The 17518-nt window shown below is 48.8% G+C and overlaps 1 protein-coding gene across 5 annotated transcripts in view; it reads right to left on the reverse strand.

Annotated features, from left to right (window-relative positions):
* Positions 1-439: 439 nt before the first annotated feature.
* The window catches only part of ANKRD6 (ankyrin repeat domain 6), a 201637-nt gene continuing 184558 nt past the window's right edge, over positions 440-17518 (reverse strand). For 3 of the 5 annotated variants that reach the window (XM_008263208.4, XM_008263206.4, XM_051855462.2), the window contains 7 exons: positions 15421-15525; positions 13916-14053; positions 13431-13616; positions 12214-12366; positions 8048-8161; positions 4907-5033; positions 440-3807 (listed from right to left, as the gene is read on the reverse strand). In XM_008263208.4, coding sequence (XP_008261430.2) covers positions 3269-3807; positions 4907-5033; positions 8048-8161; positions 12214-12366; positions 13431-13616; positions 13916-14053; positions 15421-15525 — 1362 coding nt within the window. In that variant the 3' untranslated portion in view covers positions 440-3268. The remainder of the gene's footprint in view (positions 3808-4906; positions 5034-8047; positions 8162-12213; positions 12367-13430; positions 13617-13915; positions 14054-15420; positions 15526-17518) is intronic. The other 2 variants (XM_070073782.1, XM_070073781.1) reach the window with 1 other exon arrangement.

Raw genomic sequence — 17518 nt, forward strand, 5'->3', positions numbered from 1 at the left:
AAATGGCCACAACAGCCGGAGCTGAGCAGATCTGAAGCCAGGAGCTTCTTTGGGGTCTCCCACGTGGGTGCAGGGGCCCAAGGACTTGGGCCATCTTCTACTGCTTTCCCAGGCCATAGCAGAGAGTTGGACCGGAAATGGAGCATCAAAGACTAGAGCCTGTGCCCATATGGGATGCTGGCGCTGCAGGCAGATGGTTAATCACCCCATCCACTCTTACTTTAGAACAACTTACTATACTGTGTCTTTTGTAACTCACAGGTTTAAGTTGAAATATTCACATTAAATTGGCAATAAAGTGAAATAATCACTCAAGTTACAAATAAAAATATTTGTTTTACTATTCATAAAATGCATTTTAAAAGGTTATTTCTTTAAAAATAATTTTGTCTTTTAAGTCTTACTTGATTTATTTTTATAATCCACATTTCACAAGAAGTGGGTTTAATTTGCAGGAACAATTTATTACTCAAAAGTGTAACGTAGAGCTTACATATTGCTTAACCGTGACAAATGATGTTTTCCCCTTTGTTCAGTATTTTCCAAATGGTCAACTGTTTAAACATTTATTTGAGCTTACACAGAGAAATCTTGCCATATAATAGCAGCTTTGTTTTGTTTTGATGTGATGCACCTGATCTTGACTTTAAAGCAGATGTATTTACTCTAAATTACACTTTTATAGACACAAAGTAAAGTGTGGTTGAGTTAAGGCACTCTCAGGAAACAAACTCAGTTAACCATGGCAAATGAAAGTTCAAGCTAAACAAAGTGTTCATACTTTCATTTTTTTTAAAATAAGGAGTTTAATAAGGATCCATAGTATTGAGGACAATGTCTAATTCTTGGAAGAGACACAAATTCAAGGTAATAAAAATATTAAATAGAAGACAACATGCCTTTCAAATATATCAACATTTGACTCAAAAAATAAGGTATAAACATGAAAATATCACTTCCTTTATCTTGGCTCCCAAAGTCAAAAGATTAGAACTAATGCATTTAATCTATCACAGATATTTAGTATACTCAATGTGAAATTATAATATTGTACACTTTTTGTGTTTTACACCATTTCCCCCCAAGTTATTGAAAGTTTCAGCCTCATTTTGAAACACAGCCCACGTGACAGGCTACACATTGTTACATTTTTTGGGAGAAGTACAGTTGAGGCATTTCCTAATTTTAGCAGACAGCACAAGGGAGAAACATGGAAAAGTCCACACCAGACCTGCAGTTTACTTTTCAATAATGCGACGGAACAAAAACAGACCAAACACAGTAGTTGAAAATACAGCGCTGTTGGCACTGGTCTTAATTCGGAGGTTGTCATCCCTGGAGTTGGGAGGCTGACTGACCTTATTCCGTCTCCTTGCCTCTGCTGGTTTTCTACGGAGGAGAACCAAGAGAAGATTCCAGTAGTCTGCCAGCCTGGGTCCACATGACCTTTCTCATTCCTCCCCAGGATCTTTCCGAACTGTGACTCTTTGACCAGAACATCCATTTCTCAGTAAGACACTTGCTTCTGAAGTCACAATACTCCCAGCTAAGCACTGGGTGGTCTAGACTTGGTAGCTACAATCTGTTTTCAGCATGTGGCAACAAGGGTACTCCAGGTAACAGGAAGTACTGTTATAAGTGAAAATAACTCTTGCTTGCAGCACGCCTTCCTCACCCTCTCAGGACTTGAGTATTAGGCAGTTCCCAATAAACTGACGTTAGTGATGTCCAAACTGAAGGCAACGTCTCGATCTACAATTCTGTGGTTGTGCATCAGGAACAAACAGGGAAATGCAAAGAGTGAAGTGCCTCCTTATGGGTAATCCAGTGACTGGGGTGAGGGCGGGCTCCCTCATGGCAGCTGAGGAACCAGACAGGCTTACAAACATATGAAAGTGAACTTGAGGTAACATCAAACTCATTCCGTCTTCAGATTCGACAACAGTCTGTCAACTACATTGCTCTTGGAAAGCAATGTCTGTAACCAAAACTGAGTGTGACAAAGCGAGTGAAAGCACACTGAGTTTTTGTCTTTTGTTTTAGTGTTCCCAAGAAGTCAATTTGTGGGCAACAGATGTTAGGTTCCTGTGATTTGAATCAGAATTGAAGTTTGTGTGCCTACATGGAACTTTGAAGGGAGGAATAAAATCCCCACACTTATAGGGGCAGGAACCTTTAAAGATAATTAAACCAGTATTTTGACATAGGCAGACTACTTTTGTAACTTTGTTTCTTTATTCTTACCTCATATTGGGGCAAAGTAAAATTTTCAGTGTTCCATGAAGCTGGGAAACAGTGGGGTCTCAATCAAAACACTGAATTCTTTACCTTGATATAGTCACCGCAAGGCAGTGGAAAGCTTTTGAGGTTGTTCAGTGGTAATTCAGAATGAAACACTTTGAGGAAATAGCCTTCTTGCTTTATAAAATATAGATTCATAATCTCAAAATCAGAAAGTTCCTTTAAGATAGCAGCTTGATTATGGGTAGGTTATGGAAGTTTCAGGTCATGGCTACGCGAATGCTTTTTCTGTTCATGTGTTTTAAAATCACTATGCTTAAGGATTTTTTGGCTGAAAAATACAGAAACTGTGATCAGATGATCTGAACTGTTCTCATGTGAGCTCATTATTAACATTTTCAGTGCTTATCCCATCACTCATTTTTTTTTTCAAAAAAAATTTATTTTAAGGTATACTGGATCTTGTGACATTGTGAAAATCTTTTTCCCCTCAAAATATGTTTGATAAATTTTTACCTGGCTAAAATGTCAAAAGTCTAAACATTATGGATTTGAGAACGAGAGATTAGCTTAGCACATCTCAGAGTTACAGCTCCCTCCCAGAACAACACTCTCATCTAGGCACAGCAGGTATGTTTAAATTTACGTGAACGACAACTTCAGTTCGCAGAGGACTAGTGTTTTTCTTGCTTTTCCCTTGCATCATTTCATATATCCGGAAGTTTGGGGTGTAGGCTTGGACATCATCCAGCTTCTTAGCGAGGCTTAATCTGAGCGTCTGGACTTCGGGTGAACCTGATATGAGGTTTCAGGCTCGTAATGAAACCTGACCCTAAGCAAGCTTCCCCGGGTTTCAGCTGAGCTCTCGAAGTCTTCATAACTTCAAGGCATGGGAAGTATGTTGTCTGGCACATCTGAGACACCAGTGGCTTTTTGATAGGCAAGTCTGCTGCATGTACAGTCATTGACTCCTTAAGCACAGCGACTCTGCAGTTGCAAAACTGGAACTCCCTCCACTTTCCGGGCCCTAATTTTCCTTCTGTACCTTAGTCCTGAGTTTGGAAAGTTCTTCCTCCAGGCTTTTGATGTGTTCCTTCAGTGTGGCCTTGTCTTGCTGGGCTTTCTGATTGGCCTGGCTCCGTGCTTCCTCTATCTTCCTTTCATACCACTTCTCCATCTGGGTAGAAACGGCCTCAAAAAAGTACTGGGTGAGCTCCAGAGCCTGGGAGGTGTCTCGGGTGTGAGGGGTGGGCTGCTCGCCACCTGCTGCTGGCTGCTGGGCCCGATGCCTCGCCTGCCCGCTTTTTCCAGACTTCTTGGTTTGGGTGCCTCTATTGACACAGGGCCCGGCCTGCTGGTCACCTTTGGCTGCTTCATTCAAGGGCAGCAAGGCTGCCTGAACTTTGACGTTCCTCAGGCGGGCGCCTGCACAGTCAGAGGAAGACAGCTCCTGCTGCAGTCTGTGGGTGGCATTGGAGTGCAGGGCCTTTTCCTTGGGCCTAACTACCTGAGAGGAAGTGTCAGAAGCTGCCACTGGACCCGCTGTCACCACTGATGGCTCCACACCTGGTGGCAGAAGGAAAACAGATGGTCAAGCTGAGGCCCATTCACGCTGGTCTCTGGCTGGGGGCAGCGTGTGCTCGAGAGTCCTGGGAATCCTGGAAACTCCCTGGCCTTCTAGGTCACCATCCACCAGGTGCACCTTTTCTGGAGCTTTTCTCAGCTTTTGTGAACCCCTCTCTCCCCCGATCATCATCCTGAATGGTCAGGGCTTTCATGATGTAAGCCAAAAAATGAGCCGGTCTTTCCCCCGGTCTGTCTCATTCTACCCTGGAAGGCCCCGGCTCCCATTTCCTGATGCCCAAGGATGACACAACTTCACCGAGCGACTCAGAGCAGAGCCAGGCATTTATCTATGAGAACGAATGTCCCCATTCCCTGATTTCTGGGCCATAAAGCCAGGATACTCATTCCTCGGCCCAAATGCCAGTCTGGAAAGGTGGTTCCATTCCCCATACCCAGAGCTCCATGAAAAGCCCCACACCTAACTCCTAGAATGCAGAAGTTGCCCATGATGTTTCCTAGGGTTTTTGGGCAAAAAGAAAATAAAACCACAGTTCCAGAGATGGTTTGTGGGTAACACAAACCACTTGGAGGTCTAGTTACCAAATGTAATCACTGTGGCTAATGTAAAGCTGCTTTGCTGGATACATCTCGTCTACTACAAGGGGCAAGCTCAGTACATGAATCCTGCTGAATGAGGCTCTGCATGGCTGGGCGAAGGTAAAAGGCCACTGAAGGAGGAGAAAGGGAATAAAGGCACCAACGGCGGCGAGTGAACCATGCCGAGGAGTCAGACAGCCATCCATCACCCTCCTCTCTGGAGCCCACTTGGGCACTGTCAACACCATACCCGAGGCACTGTTACCACTGGGATCCCTCATTTGAGTATGTTGGAGCAGTTAACGGCAGAGTGGTTCATTCCTGTATAGGAACTGGATATACAATTCGTGAGTGAAACATGGCCCTTGCTACTACAGAGCTCACTCCACACTCCAGTGTCTTCCCAAGCCCTGTCAAACACACTGCTTCAGATGCAGGAGAGAACAGGATCCGTGGGCTGTGTTACCTCTGGACAGAAGGGCACTCTCTGCATGTGGGTTACCTGTGGAGGACTCGCAAGTCGATGGTGTGGACTTAGCCCTGCAGGCTCTGGAATCTCCAGAAAGCTTCAGCTCCAGATTCTGAATCTTTACCATGCACCAGGTTTTCAATTCATCCACTAAGGAGATCTGAAAAAATATTTAGTACACAAAACAGTCAGGTGATTGTGACACACTGTTTACAGATTAACCCATCAAGAATGGATTTTTCAATTATGATGGTTAAGGATATCATTTCAACAAACCCAAAAGTGGCAGCTTATCCCTCCTTCCACAGGCTACACCTAGCACCCGGGCTGAGAGCTATCTGCCATCTTCGCCAAGTGACTTAGAGCCACCTCAAACCCAAAGACCCAAAGCTACTCTGATTTTCCAAACCAAGCTGTGTCGTAAAAGCATGAGCTCTCACACACTCAGGAGTACTTGTTCCATGCCTGCTGTCCCTGTAAACTCTCTGAAGGCAGGAAATGCATCCTCCTCCTCCATGTAATGACCCCCAATGAATGCACAGAGGTTCTCTTCTGTGAACTTCCTTTCAGGTTTACAACAATGGTATGCTAGATCTTTGTAAAATTAAGAGTGGGAATGGGAGAGGGAGGAGGAAGAAGAGTTGGAGCATGGGCGGGAGGGAGGGTAGGGTGGAAAGAATCACTATGTTCCCAAATCTATATATATGAAATATATGAAACTTGTCTAACTTACATAACATTTTACAAAAAGGAAAATATAGGGAAATGGAAATGGAAATGCTATCAGTTGATGCTATATACAGGGGTTGAAATATTGTATGATGCTGCTCCTCTGCGAGCCTGCGGAGCGCGCGACATAATGGTGCCATGACTCGGATATGAAACCTAGGAGGGAAGAAGCGGGAAAATACCGGAGAGAGACTAGGGAGAGCCTAGGGAAAAGCTGGACGGAAAAAGTACTGGGAGAAGCTAGCGAAAGCCTAGGGAAAAACTCGGATACGGACTGCGGGGAGAAGCTAGCAGAAATCTAAGATTGAAAGCGAAGTGAAAGCTAGAAAAAACTTAGACTCACATATGGACTGCGGGGAGAAGCTAAGAGAAATGAGAGAGACTCGCCGGCGCCGTGGCTCAATAGGCTAATCCTCCACCTTGCGGCGCCGGCACACCGGGTTCTAGTCCCGGTTGGGGCGCCGGATTCTGTCCCGGTTGCCCCTCTTCCAGGCCAGCTCTCTGCTATGGCCAGGGAGTGCAGTGGAGGATGGCCCAGGTGCTTGGGCCCTGCACCCCATGGGAGACCAGGAAAAGCACCTGGATCCTGGCTCCTGCCTTCGGATCAGCGCGGTGCGCCGGCTGCAGCGGCGGCCATTGGAAGGTGAACCAACGGCAAAGGAAGACCTTTCTCTCTCTGTCTCTCTCTCTCACTGTCCACTCTGCCTGTCAAAAATTAAAAAAAAAAAAAAGAGAAATGAGAGAGAAATACTGTTGGAAGAAAGCTTAGAGAGAGGTAAAGAGAGAATAGAGAGAAAAATACTGCTGGAAGAAAGCTAGGAAAAGTACTGGGGAGAGAAAAATATAAGCTAGGGGAAAGTGAAGCCACGGGGGTAGGCCAAAGTGGAGACGTAAGCTAGGTTGGGATTCGTCAGATTAGCCTGGGGAGCAAAAGATGGAAAGCCAGGCTGAAGCGGAGACATAAGCTAGGTTGGGATTCGTCAGATTAGCCCGGAGAGCAAAGATGGAAAGCCAAGCCGTAGCGGAAACGTAAGCTAGGCCGTGATTCGCTGAAGCCGTGGGGCGCGAGAAGCCACCGAGCGCAGAGAGCGCGGGGCAGGCGCGAGAAAGCAGCGGGGCGCGGAAGCCGCGTGGAGCTAGGAAGCTGTGCAGATAAGAGAAATAAGAATGCCCGGAGTTAGAAGTAAAATGAGAGAAATAGGAATGCCCAGAGATAGAAGTAAAATAAGAGAGAAATAGGAATGTCCGGAGATAGAAATAAAATAGAGAAAAATAAAAAAGGCCTCCCTACAACATGGCGATGAGAGGGCTCGGATTCGGACTGCCTAGGGCGATAAGCACCTGCGGGCAACTCTAGTAGAGCAGAGTATGCGCCATGGGTCACCGAAGACAGGCACGTATCAACGCCAATAAAAGCCTCCCCACAACATGGCAATGAAAGGACCCGGATTCGGTCTGCCTGATTAGTAAGGCTATAAGCACCTGCAGGCAGCTCGAGCAGAGCAGAGCAGAGCAGAGTATGTGCTGCAGGGCACCAAACACAGGCACCCATCAGCGCCTAAAAGTCCCCCCACAACATGGCTATGAGAGGACCCGGATTCGGTTTGCCTGATTGGTAGGGCGATAAGCACCTGTGGGCAACTCTAGCTGAGCAGAGTATGTGCCGCGGAGCACTGAAGACAGGCGTATATCAACGCCTTAAAGAATAAAAAGAAAGGAGGATCTGTGGGGAGTAGGGCCCGTCTCCCACAACATGGCGAGGCACCCGGGAGACAAATAAGTACTGAGACTATGGACAAATAAGTACTGAAACTACCGAGACTGGACTAGACCACTGAGATTATTAAGACTAACTCTATGCATCTGATCTCCCACCATATGGTGCTTAGAGGGAGTAAACAACTTCCACACAGCTGCCTCACCAATTCGACTAACAAGCTGCAGGAGCTGATCCTGCCCCTGATTGGAGGAGAGCAGCGTGCTCAGCGCGTGGGGAGAGAATGCCAGTAGAGTTAGGATTGGTGGAAGAGGACTATAGAGGAGAGAGACAACATGCAGGAGGAACATCTGAGGAACCCCTGAGAGAGCCGGCTGGCGGTGTGCCGCTCCTCTGCGGAAGCGGGGGAAGTGGCGGGGGTGCCGCCCCTCCGCAGAGGCGGGGGGGGGGGGCGGCAGCAAACCCGAGAAGGGCCGGGGAAAGAGAACAGTGCAGGGTCCGGTGTCGTTCCTCCGCGAGAGGGGGAGCGACAGTATGATACCTGTAACACTGTATAAGCAATGCATGTCAATAAAAAATTTAAAAAAGCAAGCAAGCATAGGCTTTCACCCAAAAATGAACATAATGTTACTAAAGGGTGAAAGATAATGGTACGCTATGGAATGCACTCAGCCCCTGCATCCTCAGACTCAGTCCTAGGTGAGGGGCTGGCAGCTCCTGGCTCTTACCTGTCGCTTCTCTCCCTCTTGCTTCTCTGTGTCCGCGTGCTGCTGCAGGCGGTTCAGGCACTCCGTTCTCTCTGCCGAGAGTCGCTCAAGCATGAGCTTGTCCAAAACGCGCATCTGGGATTCAAGGGGAACACAGTGCATGCTGACCTGACCTAAGGATGGGCCCTGCTTCTGGACTCCTGAGGCTGGGCTCAGGGGTACCAGGCAGGGCCCGAGCAGGCAAACACCTGCTCTTCTTGCTGTTCTGTTTCTAGGTGGCTGTAACAGAACTCCAGTTTCTCAGAATTCCTGAGCATGTTTCCATATGGCCCATTTCTTTTTCACTTTGTTAAGGCCCTGTTGAGTTAAAAAGACTGCAAATACACAGAACATATACAACTTGAGAACACGCAGACCTTGTAGGCAAAAAAGAATTGTTATAGGCTTTGGAACATTATCTCCAAGGGGAAAAAAACCATTTCTAAATGTATGGAGTCACTCCCTCCGCCTCCCCTTCTCATGGCAATGTTAACAGCTGCCCAAGAGGCAGTGAAGCAAGCTGAATCCGCAGGGCTGTTCTCCAGCCTTGGCAAGGAGCAGCTATTTTTAGTGCTTCTCCAGAAGTAGTCAAAGCATGTGTGAGAAGGGTGTGGGAGGGGCGGAAAGGATTGCTTCAAAGAACAAGGGACCATCATCTCTCAGTCACACTCTTCCATGGTCCCCCTCCATCCTAACATTCCCTGCCGGGCCCTAATGCCTAGCAGGGCCACACTTGCTCTGCTTCCTACAAGGTCCCAAGGAGAGAAGGGGACTTCGATCACTGGGTGAGCTCCCCAGAGATGCACTTAGCATTCCGAGCTCCACACTGGAGATGGGCGAGCACTGTCTGTCTGCTCTCTTCAGTCCCCACGTGGGTCGGGGAACAGCTCTGCCGCTTTCCTGGCTTGGCCCGCTCCCGCTCCTGCTCACCCTCTTCCTATGGAGTGGTCCTCCCCAGGAATGGCCACGTGTGTGCGTGGCTTTGTTCTCAGGCCCAGGTAGACTAGCTCAGGTGTGAATGGATACCCAACTCATCCTGGGCCAGAGTCCTTTCCCTGTGATTTGGGAATCTGTCACCTTCCTTGACCTGAAGAGAGATCCCTGACACAGCCCATATCCATTGATACATTCCTCTCTGGGCTCAGGCTAGTGGAAGTAGCTTTCTTTTTTTATACAAACAAAAACCAAAAAACCAGTCTTAACTAATATATTATGGTCCTAAAATATATTTTAAGTGGTCTTTCCATAAAATGAAAATATCAAATAAACCTTAAAATCTTTTTTTAATTTATTTGAAGATTTATTTATTTATTTGAAAGGCAGAGTTACAAAGAGAGATGGACAGACAGAGAGAGAGACATAGAGAGATCTTCCATTCTCTGATTCATTCCTCAAATGGCCACAACAGCCAGGGCAGGGCCAGGACAAAGCCAGGAAGCCAGATGCTTCATCTGGTCCTCCCATGTGTGTGACAGGTCCAAGCACTTGGGCCATCTGCTGCTTTCCCAGGCACATTAGCAGGGAGCTGGTTCACAAGTGGAGCAGCCATGAACCAGCACCCATATGGGATGCTGTGTCCCAGCTGGTGGCTTAACCTGCTAAGCCACAACACCAGCCCCAAACTTTAAAATCTGTAACCTCACCAGTAAACATGAAATTTAAAACAGAAAAATTCCTTAATTTAGGAAAAACTTAAAAAAAAAATAACATTAAGTAATGGCAAATGTCTGAGACAAACTCAGCTACTGTTGGTGGGATGTTAATTGATTCAGCCTTTATATTAATTTGTCAATATCTACTAAGAGCCTTAAGCATAATAACTTTGAACCCAGTTATCTTAACTCGAGCAAATAATCTGAGAAGTCAAAAGTTTATGCATATAAATATTTATCACAAGGGGCTGGCGCAGTAGGTTAATCCTCTGCCTGTGGCACTGGCATTGCATATGGGCACCAGTCCTGGTCCTGGCTGCTCCTCTTCTAATCCAGCTCTCTGCTATGACCTGGGAAAGCAGTAGAGATGCCCAAGTGTTTGGGCCCCTGCACCCACATGGGAGACTGGGAAGAAGCACCTGGCTCCTGGCTTCGGATGGGCGCAGCTCCGGCCGTTGCGGCCATTTTGGGGGTGAAACAACAGAAGGAAGACCTCTCTCTCTGTCTCTCCCTCTCACTGTCTATAGCTCTACCTCTCAAATAAATAAAATTAAAAAAAAATGTTTATCACAGAATTATTTATGAGTGAAAAACTATAAGCAACATTAAAGTCTAAGCAAGAAGTGGCTAAACAAATCACATTACATTAGTATTCTGGAATGGGGCAGGCATTGTGGCACAGCAGGTTAAGCTACCACTCGGAATGCCCACTTCCCATGTCAGAGTGCTGGTTTAAGTCCTGCACACTCTGTTTCTGATCTAGCTTCCTGCAAATGCTTCATGGGAGGTAGATGATGGTTCAAGTACTTGGTCCCCTGCCACCCATGTGGGAGTCATGGATGGAGTTCCAGGCTCCTGGCTTTGGTCTGGCCCAGCCCTGGTTGTTGCAGCCATTTGGAAAGTGAACCAATGGATTTCTCTCTCTCACTCACTCTGCCTTTAGAGCAAAATAAACACATCACTAAACAGCATTCTTGCTAGGCACAGTTTCAAACTTTAGCATACATGAGCACCCCTTGGAGGTCTTATTAATACAGGTTGATCATTAGCACCAGCACCATGGACTAGTGGGCTAAGCCTCCACCTGCAGTGCTGGCATCCCATATGGGCACCAGTTCATGTCCCAGTTGTTCCTCTTCTGATTCAGCTCTCTGCTATGGCCTGAGAAAGCAGTGGAGGATGGCCCAAATGCTTGGGCCCCTGCAACAGTGTGGGGGACCTGGAAGAAGCTCCTGGCTCCTGGCTTCAGATCAGCTCAGCTCTGGCTGTTGCAGCCATCTGGAGAGTAAACCAGCAGATGGAAGACTTTTCTCTCTTTCTCTCCCTCTCTCTGTAATTCTACCTCTCAATTAAATAAAATCTTAAAAAAATAAATCTTGCTTAAAAAAAAGAAAAAATAGGTTGATGACCACTACTCCCTGAGTTTATTATTAAACACTTAAATCCAACCCAGTGGATTCAGAGTGAGGCCTGGAATTTGCTTCTCCTTTCTTCCCCACAAATCCCCAGGTGATGCTAATGCTGCTGGCCCAGGGAACTCGGCTCAGAGACCCAGTGCTCCAGACCTTCCTTTCAGTTCCCCAAATATGGAGCTAGAGGACTTAAACAACACCAGGAAGAAACTCTCGGGCAAACCCAGATACAGGATATCCTACAAAACAGCTAGCTAGCGTGGATGCTCTCAAAAGTTAGCATCACAGGAAAGATAAAGGTAGAAAGAGAGTCAGGGATGATAGGAGTCTGGATGATGAGAGACCACAGACTAACAGTCAAACATCCCACAGGGAGCCTTCCCTGGGTCCTGCACAGACTCAAAACGCAAACCAGCTGTAAACAAAACAGCCGGGGACAACCACGAGAATCTGAGTGGGAACTGGAGACCGGGCACTCGCTGTTCAGTTTCTCAGGCAGTGCAACAGGAGGACGTCCTGATTGCCAGCCGGTGTACTCTGAGGTGCGTGCAGGAGCCATCAGGAGGGTGTGCAGGCAGATCAGCATGGGAGGGCGCGAGACAGAACAGACAGCCATCCAGTGACAGCCGCTGGACCCAGGCCAGCAGACCGCAGGTGAGTTCACCATGCTACTCCTCAGTCTCTGCTGTATGTCTGACAGTTTCCCAAATAACAAGTTGGGAAAAGGAAACAAGTTAGACACGATTACTCTAATTTCTTGTGCAAGGGAGAAGGGGTGCAGAGCACATAAACATATAAAAGACAGGGAGTAAATACTCGCAAATAGTACTTTTTCATAGTAATCGACTTACAGGGGATTTATTTATCTAATTCTCATATTGCTTAAAATGCATTGTAGTGGAGATAGATTACTTGCATAGTCAGCAGCAGTCTAAAGGTGTCCCTAAAAATTCTAAACAAATGTGATGTGACTAAACTGCACAAGCAGGCCTCTTGCCTGACAGCCTGCCGGCAGCTTTTAGGGCAGGGGGTAAACTCCGTTCTCTTCTGACGTCACCTTCTGTGAGCTGGGCCGCTGGCTTACCTGGTGCTGGGTCTTGCTCTCCATGTGCCCCAGCTTCGTGTTCATTTTATCCTGCACCGATCCCAGCTCTGCCTTGATCTCCTCCACGGTGGCTTCCAGCTGATTCTCCAGCTTGTTGATCAGAGGTTCACACCGACAACCATTGAGTGGTGCCTGCGAGAGAAACAAGGGAATGAACTCCTTGTTCATTCTTTTTAATGATTAACTTATTTGAAAGGTAGAGTTATAGACAGTGAAGGGAGGGAGGGAGAGGAAGGGAGAGGGAGGGAAAGGGAGAGAGGGAGAGAGGGAGAGAGGGAGAGAGGGAGAGAGGGAGAGAGAGGATGAACATCTTCCATCCACTGGTTTACTTCCCAAGTAGCCACAACAGCCGAGGCCAGGAATCAGGAGCCAGGAGCCTCCTCCAGGTCTCCCATGTGGGTAGCAGGGGCCCAAGCTCTTGGGCTATTTTCCGCTGCTATCCCAGGAGCATTAGCAGGCAGCTGGATTGGTAGTGGAGCAGCCGGGACACAAACCAGCACCCACCTGGGATGCTGGCACTGCAGGCGGTGGCTTTACCCGCTACGCCACAAGGCCAGCCTCCTTTGTTCATTCTTCCAACAGATATTTTGGTTAGAGAGGCAGAGACAGACAGAACTCCTGTCAGTTGGTTTACTCACTCCCCAGATGCCTGCAATGGATGGGACTGGGCCAGTTCCCGCAGTCAGGAACCCAATCCAAGTCTCCCAGAGGGAGGCAGGGACACTACTTGAGCTGTCACTGCTGCCTCCCATGGCCTGCAGCACTAGCAGCAGTTGTCCCAGCGGCTGCTCAGGCCAAACACCCGCCCCTAACAAAGGCTTTGAGCACCCACTACGTGATAAGGAGTTACAGAGGATGCAGGAGACAGACTCAGCCCTGGGGTAACTTTCAAACACCCCACAGGCCAAGCTTTGCGTCTGATAGGTGATAGGGCTCAGAGAGAGTAAGATAGCTTCCTCTTTTGCAGCTGCTTTTATCTTCTCTGGAGCCTCAAGCTCTCTGGCCACCTACCGATGGTGCAGAGCGCGGTGTGGGGACTCCACAGCTGGCCTGGGAGCCGCAGTGCACCTGCCCTAGGTGGGGCCGCCCTGTGGCTGACCTTCAAAGCTCCTATGTCCTGAGTCAATGCCCAAAGGGGATCTCGGCCCATGGGAATAGTGCACCCCCCCCCCTTCCTGAGCAGGCCCTGCGGGTACCTGCATCACTTTCCCATCCTTGCCCCGGTACAGCGTGTACAGCTGGTATGCTCTGAACTCGTGGGGCGGGGGCGGGGAGGAACAGCGGTGCCGGCTCCTCTTCTTAGCGTGATTATGAGCGTGCGAGCTCTTCTGGTGTCCGGGCTGCTGGTCTGCCGGCGGGGTGGGGTCAGAGTACGCGGACACCTGTTGGGGAGGCAGAGACGACACCTTTGAGCCCTGTGACACCTGCAAGAGTGACCCAGCCAGCGGCTCCCACCTCACTCACTCTGGGGCCGAGGACCCCGCGTCGCTTCTCTTCCTGGTGTCCTACATGGAGCAACACTCGTCCCAAGAAGTACATCGCAGGCCCACCCGTGTCCGAGGTCAGCCAGGCTTACCTTCTGTGCTCTGGCTCCAGCCTTTTTAGCTGCTGGGCAGGACCACACTCGAGGGCCCACTGCCAACCCCGGCCACCCCCTTGGCCGCTTCATGGGCCTCCTGACCTTGGGCCTGGACTTTCTCCTCTGGTTGTTGTCCTTGGCCCTGGGTTCCGGGGAGGCAGACAGGAAATCTTCTCTGGGTTCCTCTTGTTTCAGCGCAGCCTGATCGCTGCTAGGGGTGTCTCCGGCAGAGACACTTCCCTACAGGGGGGAAAAACCAGCAACTGTTCCACTCGCCCCTGCACCGCCTTCATGAACAGTAAAATTCTGCTCACAAGACTCCACCTAGCCAGGGTCCCCGGGGCACCTGTGACAGCCATATACGTTTCAGACACGGGAAACACTGCGTGGTGACCTTAACTCGGCATACACTGCTTTTCCTGGTTGGCTGAGGATGTGACTCACATGTTATTCATCAGGGCCCTAGTCACATACAGTCTGGAGTCTAATTCTACGATCTAGAACCGCAGGAACCTGCCACAGACCAAACACCTCAGCGTTAGAGATCTTCGGTCTTTTGCATTTTACTGCTCACTCTTTGAACTCAGCCAGCCGCATCCACGGTGGACCATCCTCAGAAATGGAAATGCATGCCTGTGTTAGTCCTTGTGAGAACTATTACAGCCCAGTACGGACAATCCACACACAGGAACTGGAACAGACTACGACGCCTCAGCCCTGGGAGCTGAGGAGAGGAATTTGAAATGGATGGCAGACAGCGAGCAGGCACTGAGTGATAACATTTGATGTGACAAATGTTATCTCTCACACTGGAGTCGTCTTCCTTCAGAGAGAGCTGAAAGGCATAATTTAGTCCTGAGCCTCCACGTACAGCAAGCTGTTCCGTGTACAAAGGCAACTAGCCAAGGTGCGAGTGGGGCAAGATGAACCAATGTCCAACTTTGGATTGATTCCCGATGTGTGCCCCGTGCAGGGCTGATCTGCCCAAGGAGTGACACGTGTTAGCAGAGCCGCGTCCGTTCTATAAGTGGGAAAAAAGGACGCGACGTGTACCAGGGGTTATCAAACTTTGGTGCACGTTGGAACCATCTGGAAGACTTGTTCAAGTAGATTGCTGGGCCCACCCCAGAGCTTCTGATTCATCGGGCCTGGGGGGGGGGCGGGTAAAGGCTCAAGAATTTGCATTTCTAACAAGGTCTGGGTAACATACTGGACACCACCCTTTGAGAACCACCGCTCTAAACAATTAAAGGCAAGGCACAGCCTCAGAGAGGAAATGCTGGCCATGTGGTGGGGACAAAGGCCACAGACACACAGGCCTGATAATCATATAATCATGGCCCCGCAAAGGGTACTGGATGGCTGACAGGTGTCTCTCTCTCACACACCTCTCACACACACACACACACACACACACACACACACACGAGCTGAAATCCTGGAGGACCGGACGACAGGAAGCCAAAGAGGAAAAGACTGGCAACAGTTTGAAGAGCCCCCGGCCCGGGTGGGAAGGAGAGGCAGAGGAGCTGGAGGGAACAGGGAGACAGTTTCCCGCCCTGTGGAAGTGAGTGGAGGCGGGGCTGGCAGGAGGGTCGCCCCCCCACCTTGCTTTGTGCCACCTCATCTCTTGGCACAGACTGGGCTCTCCTCTCTTCCTTGAGCCTTTCTCTCTTTTTCCGCAGGCTTCGCCCACGACTGAAGCGCAAGACCTGAAGGAGGCAAACAGCACTGTTATAAACCTCTGGGGTGTGCAGCAGCAGCGTCAAAGAATTCTCCGTGGACTTGGTGCTCCGACCTAGCTGAACTTACAGCCCTGGTGAGAGGCACCAAGCCCTCAACACCAAACGACACCCATGGACCACCTATGGGTCTCCCAGGGACCCAGAGGTGGGCAGGATACTGTCCCTGACTTTCAGAAGCTCAAAGCCCACGGTAGTGATGACAGCATTTCGGGTCCAGGTCAGGAGCTCCGAGCAGGGGTACACGGGCTGAGTACTGTGTAACTCCATCTAACGTAGGGCGTGAATGGTGTCTCCTGGGGTTGCGCAGTGTGGTAGCCCTGTGCCAGGCAGTCTCACTCTCCATCTTGGTACCCTGAACCTGATCTGGCCTATCACATCCTTCCCCCGGAGCCAAACTGTTCAAGTCGTATTCAATTTGATTCAACACTGTTATGGTGCATACGGGAGCCTGGTACCCATGCTGGGGCAGGAAGGAGGCATTTAGTCTACTCCTGGTAGTACAGAGCAGTAGAACGGACACAGACAAGTGCATGTGGGGTCAGCTAGTGGGAGAGTCTGTAGGCAACGGATTTGACCTCTCTGTGCTCTATCTTTTCAAATAAAAATGGGGGGTTGTTTGGATTAAGCTAGAAAGAAGTTGGTGGCTGGCACACAGTGGACTCATTCTTGGGCGGGAGCCTTCCTAGCTGCCTGAGAATTGCTTCATGGACTGGGGATGTTTACCCGCAGAGTACAGATCTCCAAGCCGCAGGCGAGCCTCAACCTCTGGACCACAAGATTTGAGAATGTAAACGGGTCCTTAGCTGAAAAATTCCGAGAACTGCCTTGCTAAGTCATCTCTAAAGCTGAATTCAGACTTGCTACGAGGTCAAGTCCGATGCGAGGACGTGATTAGCACCTGTCACTCACTGGTTTATGGACTCTCAGAGCAGAGTCACCAGCAACATCCCCTCTATTTCCCATGGTATTACCCAAGAAAAGAACTTCATGCGGCTCACAGCCTTTTCCAGGGGCCATGCCATCTAACCAAATGGAATGCCATTAACCTCTCCCAGGCCACAGACCAGGGAGTATCGGTCCTGGAGCCTGGCAAAGAAATACCCTCAGTACTGCTGTGGCTTATTAAAATCCACATCCAGCTAACGGGCAAAGGTGAGAAGGTTTTCATTTCAGACAAAACAAATAGGAAGGCTATTTCTATAACTACAGATCAATGGCATAAGACTATATGCATATTTTAACATTCCTTCTTTGTGGTTCGCGTGTACAATTATGTGTGACACAGACCTTCATGACATGTCACTCAACTTATTTGCTATTCGGCTTGGTGTGGAAAGCCTTGCTCAAGTCACTTTTCAAATGGAAACACAAGGGAGGAACAACACACGGAAATGGCCTATGATAAAGCTTTTTTCCCTGTAAACACAGATTCTCAGGTTCTGGAAGACAAATGACAGGCGGATTAAAGCTACATCAATCTTGATGTGCCTGGAGAATTCTCCAGCTCCACAAGACTTGATGATCGCTGTATGGCTGAGGATGGGGCTGGCTGTCCATCAAATTGCCAGATGCTGAAATGCCAGATAAGCGTGACAGATTCTGACATTTAGATAGCACCCTGCACTTTTTGATCGACGAGACAGAGACCAGCATTTTTTTTTTTCTATCAGCATTCATGGATGAGATCCCACTGATGATTCTTTGTAAAGAACTGGGGAGAGGCAGGGTTCCCCACCCCCACCCCCACCCAGCAGCTTGTCCTAGCTGATGTCCTCTTGTCAGGAGCTCCACAGATTTACAGACCACTGAAAAGGACCAGCTCCATACTCAACACGGTGATGGGGTTTGCAAAAGACAAAAATGCTAACCATTTCCGGAAGTTGCCAGTTATACCTGGCATCTTTTTAAAACTCAAATGAAACAAAGACCAAGCAAAACTCTGGGCTGGGCTAGTACCAGG

The sequence above is a fragment of the Oryctolagus cuniculus genome, chromosome 5, assembly GCF_964237555.1.
Source record: "Oryctolagus cuniculus chromosome 5, mOryCun1.1, whole genome shotgun sequence".
NCBI lineage: Eukaryota > Metazoa > Chordata > Mammalia > Lagomorpha > Leporidae > Oryctolagus > Oryctolagus cuniculus.